Here is a 6840-nt window from a genome sequence, read left to right as displayed (position 1 = left end):
AGAAATTTGTAAAATGGAAATTAACAATATCTATTAATTTTAATATTGTTTCTATATTCATGTATTAACGTAATAACATAATACCGTGTAGAAAAGACATATTAATTAGGTAATAACATAATAGCATAATTAGTAATATTATATATGATATTCTATAATATAATTGCCTAATTGGTAAGATTATTGTTTGCAAATTCTGTGAATAATAATTGATTAATTATATTTATAAATACTAATATTTAATATAAAATAATAATAATTNTATATTAAAAATTGAAAAAATAATACCTAAAGAAGGGTTTAGTAGAGTCAAAAAAATCGTCAGAGAAAGAATCAAAAACATATTGCAGTTCTTCATGATCTTCGTTGTATATTGCAACAGCTATTACTTTTTTGAGATGAAGGATTATATTTTTTTTTCACAAGGTATTGCCCTTATATAGAACTTGAAAATGAACAATATTGTTAAAATAATTAATAAAACTTATTTGGTAAGAAAATGTAAAATAGAAATTAACAATATTTATTAATTTGAAATATTGTTTCTATATTCATGTATTAACGTAATAACATAATACCGTGTAGAAAAGACATCTTAATTAGGTAATAATATAATAGCATAATTAGTCATATTATATATGGTATCCTATAATATAATTGCCTAATTGGTAAGATTATTGTTTGAAAATTCTGTGAATAATAATTGATTAATTATATTTATAAATATTAATATTTAATATAAAATAATAATAATTTTAGTATATACGAATTGATATTATTGTTAAATAAAAATAATTAATTTGCACAATGAAGATTAAATAGTGCAAGTAAAATGTATTTTTTTTTAAATAAAGTGTAAAATATAATGGGATAGATGGGGTAATAATAAGTAAATTAAAAGACATAACATTATTTATTTTTTTTGGTAATGAAACGGAACAATAAATATAGAATATATTCATTCTTAAATGGTATCTATTAAATATATCAATAAATAAAATAGGATAATGAATTAAAACAATTTTGAGGAAATATATTTAATCTTATCTATACTATATATAAAAGTAAAATCCTCTTATTTTATTTTCTCGCCCAAACTTTTGTAGTCAATTAATTAAATATTTTATTGGTCAAATAATTAATAAAACTTATTTGGTAAGAAATTTGTAAAATGGAAATTAACAATATCTATTAATTTTAATATTGTTTCTATATTCATGTATTAACGTAATAACATAATACCGTGTAGAAAAGACATATTAATTAGGTAATAACATAATAGCATAATTAGTAATATTATATATGATATTCTATAATATAATTGCCTAATTGGTAAGATTATTGTTTGCAAATTCTGTGAATAATAATTGATTAATTATATTTATAAATACTAATATTTAATATAAAATAATAATAATTTTATTTATAAATACTAATATTTAATATAAAATAATAATAATTTTAATATATACGAATTGATATTATTGTTAAAGAAAAATAATTAATTTGCATACGAATTGATATTATTGTTAAAGAAAAATAATTAATTTGCACAATGAAGAGTAAATAATGCCAAGTAAAATGCATTTTTTTTATAAAAAAAAAAGGTGTAAAATATAATGGGATAGAGTGGGGTAATAATAAGTACATTAAAAGACATAACTTTATTTTTTGGTAATGAAACGGAACAATAAATATAGAATATATTCATTCTTAAATAGTGTCTATTAAAAAATATCAATAAATAAAATAGGATAAGGAATGAAAATCAATTTTGAGAAAATATATTTAATCTATCTATACTATATATAAAAGTAAAAATCCTCCTATTTTGTTTTTCCGCCCAAACTTTTGTAGTCAATTAATTAAATATTTTATTGGTCAAATAATTAATAAAGCTTATTTGGTAAGAAAATGTATAATGAAAATTAACTTGGTAATATTGTTTCTATTCACGTATTAACGTAATAATATAATACCGTGTATAAAAAACATATTAATTAAGTAATAACATAATAGCATAATTGGTAATATTATATATGGTATTCTATAATACAATTGCCATTATAATAGCATAATTGATAATATTATAACCAAATAAATGTACACGTTCAATATTAAAATTTTTTTATAATTTTATCTTTAATTTTATTATCTAAATATATGATAACAAAAAATGTTATTCGTGCATCGCGCGGATAATTGGACAATTATTTGCTCGAATTCAAGCAAGGATAACATCAGAAAATATAATCGATTCAGCCAATTTAATCAATTGCACTATATAATATTCGATATTATAATTTATATAATTATATATCGATTCAAATATTCTTAAAATATTATAACGAAATTCATTCCGTGCAACGTACGGGAGAAAATACTAGTATTATTAAAAAGATTTTATGTGCAAATGTAAGTAGGGTAGATTACCAGAAAAAGAAGAAATTTGAAAAATAATTACTATTGCAACATTCATTAATCTTGTATGTAAAATACTTATTGTGCATTCTTTAAATATATTAGAACTTATATATATAAATTTATAATTCATTCATTTTCTACAATCAACCTGTTTGGATTAAAGACAAAATCAACATTGATCTTGGCAATAAAAATAATTGAGGGCAATGCGCGTGAAAAACTAGTATTAAAATAAAGCTCATATATATTACGGAGTATATCTTGACTATAATCATTTTATAGCCTATAAATATATTAGCTAAATTTGTAATATTTTGCTTGTATTATATATAAAAAGATTGATTTAGCTCACAATGCAAGTTGTTTAAGCTGAGTATTAAAAGATACTCAAATTCATATTCCAATTACTCCAACTTAGATAACATTGTATCATATGTTGTACCTTAGTTTCTAAACCAAATAGTGACTGCTTTTCTGAAACATTAATTCAGCTATCCACACACATAACTCTCCATTGATTTGCAACAAATTAAATCTTCCCTTTTTCCTCAATAAGCAAGTTTACTGGTTTTCTTGGAACATTAATTCAGCTATTCATTGTGGCAATACATACACATAACTCTCCTTGATTTGCAACAAATTTTCCATTTCTCCTCCATATGTATAAGGATTAAATAAGCAACCAATTAACCAAATATGTTTACTGGTTTAATTTTCTAGGAAAGCCACAGTCTGGAGCTGAACTGGTGCAATTTCATCATGCCTGTCTCTAATGGCTTCCAGCGAGGCGAAATCGCCATCCAAATAAGCCCTCAAGAACGCCACGACAGCGCCCCCCACAAACGCCCTCATCGGGGCCCTCCCCTCCCCATTCTTGCACAAACAATAAGTGGCCTTCCCGCGAACCCCTCCAGTCTCGTCATCAAGCATGTCAACATGGCCATAGTCTTTCGCGACAAAGTAATAGGCCGGCCCACGACACTCGTGGTAGAAGTCCCGGTGGTTCACCCCCTTGGGCGCGCAAGGAGGGAACAGAGGGTTCCTCTTCACCTCCCCGAGGCCTGACCCGAGCACCATCACAGCCATGCCAAGATCAAAGGACTGAGGAATGTAGGTCAGGACAGGAGGGGGTGTCTGTTTCCCCTTGTCCATTCCATCGACAGGGTCCACGCCTATCAGGGCCGAGAATTTCAGATCATTCGTCGTGGCTATCTTGCCTAGAGCTAGCCCGAATGCAACTTTCCCCCCGCGGCTATGGCCTCCCAATGCTATCTTCTCTGTGTTTGGATGGATATGAGATGGAAGGAAATTGTGTAGTCCTTCAGGTAGCCAGTTTGTGATTTGGGCTGTGCATTTTATTTCCTCAGTTGCATCTGCCCCTGCTACACTATATAGCTGCATCAAATTAAACCCAACCAACAAACTAATTTAAGTCCTAACATTCTCATCAATCTCAACATAATTATGCCAAAAACTATGAAAGCAATTAGGTTAATTAGTTAGCACTTGACATCAATTGGAGCATAACATTGATCATTGCCCTGTCTCTTCCTAAATTTTTCCCAACTTTGGTGAAAACACAGTTAACCAATGGAATTGAAAAAATCCAGTTAACTATTTATTAATTGAAATATTTCAATCTAATTAATGGTTAAGGATTTTTAAATAATTGCGGTTAATGGTTAATTTGGTTTGAAAGTACAGTCAATTGAATTAACCAATTGGTTAACCAAATTACCTGTGTATGTATATTTTTTAAATGTTTTTATAACTCATAAATCATACTATTAATTACATTAATTTTGTAATATATATGTGAAAGTATGAATTGGAAATATTTTGGTTAACAGACTGATTAACCAAAAAAATTAGTTTGGTTAGTTCAGAAATATGAATTTCGATTTGATTAAGGTTAAAGCATTTTGTAAATTCAGTTAATTCGGTTTGGTCATTTATTATCCGAATTAACTGAATGAACACCCTTAATTTCTTATGAAAGGATTGTAGACATAAAATCTAATAATTGAGGTGTGAACAAGACAAGATAAGATAAGGCAGGTAGGTAAACTGAAGTTGAAACCATGAAACAATCCAAATACCTGGGGAGCAACAACAATGAAGCCATGAGAAGCGATGTGTTGAATGAGCTGAGAGTAGAAAGAATTGTAGAAAAGGTAGCCATGAAGAAACAAGAAGATTGGGAAAACCCCACCTTCTGAAGGGGTGGCAATCAAGAGTGGCTTTGGAGGGGGGTGTGAGGTGCATTTATGGGGTTCAACACTCACCAACTCAACTGTGTATTTGCCAACATCAAAGATGTTAGTAGCAGTAGAAGATGATGGTGAGAAAGTCACTGCCATGGCTGATGAGAGTCCAAGTCTAAGTCTATGCTGTTTGCTTGGGAGTTGGGATAGATAAAGTAATTTTCTGTGGCCCTTATAACCCCCACCTCTTTGTTCTATTCACTCCATAGGGGCTTCCAGTTTGGGCTTTATTCAAAACATTCTCATGAGTGCAGTGATGCTGGCCCATAATTCCATAGCCGGTTGTGGGTTCACAATGCAATATGAACTTTAGTCCACAGTATAACAAGGAAAATACTATTCTAATTTTCGAATTCTACTCCTAACTTTTATTCTCTCTCACCAAATTCTGATGTTGGCATTTTCATTGAAATTCACAGGATAAAGATAATTAATCACCAATTGTCACATAAGGGAGTAAAAGTGAATAAGTGATGGAGTAGAAGTTGGGAGTACATGCAGTAGAACTCGTATAACAATTTTCATTTATTGGAAAATTATATCATGGACCATGCCATTTGTGGACCCTGATCCAAAACGATATTCAAATTATGTACATACAGTTACATATTAAGTACTTATTGTCAGCTATTAATAAAGGGTGAATGTAACCAATTAGAGTGGCCAACTGGCCGTACATTCGCATCCCTTAAGAGAGACTCGAGATAACAAAATCAATATATCAACATTTTGCTTCCCCGTGTGAATGGGAATTAACTTGAGTATAGTACAAGTCAGACTTAAAGGTGACTCCTATATAGTTAGAGCCTAAAGTTAAAGCGATAAGCAATTAAAGTGAATTATTATTCAAATGTGAATAAAATTATCAAAGATTTCCTATCCCAAAAAAAACCTCTTTGTATTTCCTGCCATGATCTTATAAACACTCCCTTTCTATAATCTGAAATCAAGAACCCGAACATACTATTCATAATTCATAAAGGTATTAGTCTACAAAATTGTCAAACTGGAATTGGTTGAAACCTTACACTGAATTTTGCTTCTTAAACTCCTTATTTTCTAAAAGGATTATTTTCACTTTTACTGTAAGCGCATTTTCACATTTGATAACAATTTCTATTTTTTTTGGGTCACATTTAGTATTGATATGTACAAACATTTGTGGGCCTAGAATAGCGAGCAATTGGACCAACGAAAGGAGTTGGGTCAATAGCCAAGTATTAAATCAGACTAGGAACATGTAAAGCCCAAGGAGAATTCCTAATATGCCTAAAACAAGGATAATGAACATGTTTGGTAACATAATTAGCTTATTAGTCAATTTTGACTGATTTGATCATTATTAACTGTTTGATTTGGTTAAACAATCAATATATATGCTAGACTAATTAACTTTTTGTAATAGTTTATTGTTCCAAAACGCTAATATTCAAAAAATTGCTCAAAGCAGCTTTTTCGAACAGTTTTTTGAAAAATTCATTTTGCATGTAATCAGTTATCAACTAACTTTTCAAATATCTTTCTACAATCAACTAATGCTATCAAATAGTTAAGCTGCTAACAACTATTTACCAAACACCTCCAATGTGAAATTAAAGGAGCAGGAATAGTACTTCATTTCTAAATTGCAACTAAAAATAATTAATATTTTTTGAAAGCAATATATATATATATATATATATATATATATATATAGTTATTTATTTTTATTAATAATAATTTATTATGTAATAAAATTGTTAATATATTTATTAAAATAAATTGACATGCAAACATTATTTGTAAAACAAATAGTAGCTTTGAGTGTCTCAATCTATCAACCCATCCCACTAAATTTCAATTTAGCCCGTTTGGGTGATCGGATTTATCAATTTTAGACTAATCGAATTGATTTTTTTTATCAGACTATTTTTCTTTTTACCATAACTCTACAATTCTTTTATTTTATCTGACCAACCCATCAATTTCAAACTAAAATTAACATTCCTAACAATAGAAACTATGTCCCCCCCCCCCCCCCCCCCCCCCCCCCCCCCCCCCCCCCCCCCCCCCCCCCCCCCCCCCCCCCCCCCCCCCCCCCCCCCCCCCCCCCCCCCCCCCCCCCCCCCCCCCCCCCCCCCCCCCCCCCCCCCCCCCCCCCCCCCCCCCCCCC

At 30.2% G+C, this 6840-nt stretch overlaps 1 protein-coding gene across 1 annotated transcript; it reads right to left on the bottom strand.

Annotated features, from left to right (window-relative positions):
- Nucleotides 1-2800: 2800 nt before the first annotated feature.
- On the bottom strand, nt 2801-4836 carry LOC116001664 (chlorophyllase-2, chloroplastic). The gene is made up of 2 exons (XM_031241564.1): nt 4524-4836; nt 2801-3819 (listed from the first exon to the last, which is right to left on the bottom strand). The coding sequence occupies exons 1-2, from the start codon at nt 4782-4784 to the stop codon at nt 3133-3135; spliced, it is 948 nt and encodes a 315-aa protein (XP_031097424.1). The 5' UTR covers nt 4785-4836; the 3' UTR covers nt 2801-3132.
- Nucleotides 4837-6840: the final 2004 nt, after the last annotated feature.

This window comes from Ipomoea triloba, chromosome 13 (assembly GCF_003576645.1).
Source record: "Ipomoea triloba cultivar NCNSP0323 chromosome 13, ASM357664v1".
NCBI classification, from domain to species: Eukaryota; Viridiplantae; Streptophyta; class Magnoliopsida; order Solanales; family Convolvulaceae; genus Ipomoea; species Ipomoea triloba.
This window is presented reverse-complemented; position numbering and strand designations above follow the sequence as displayed.

What these genes read in the sequence shown, in the direction of transcription:
- LOC116001664 (XM_031241564.1), bottom strand. Translation starts at nt 4,784, where the DNA reads ATGGCAGTGACTTTCTCACCATCATCTTCTACTGCTACTAACATCTTT. An exon ending in TCATTGTTGTTGCTCCCCAG is followed by an intron (nt 3,820 to 4,523) that starts GTATTTGGATTG and finishes AATTTGATGCAG; the next exon opens with CTATATAGTGTAGCAGGGGC.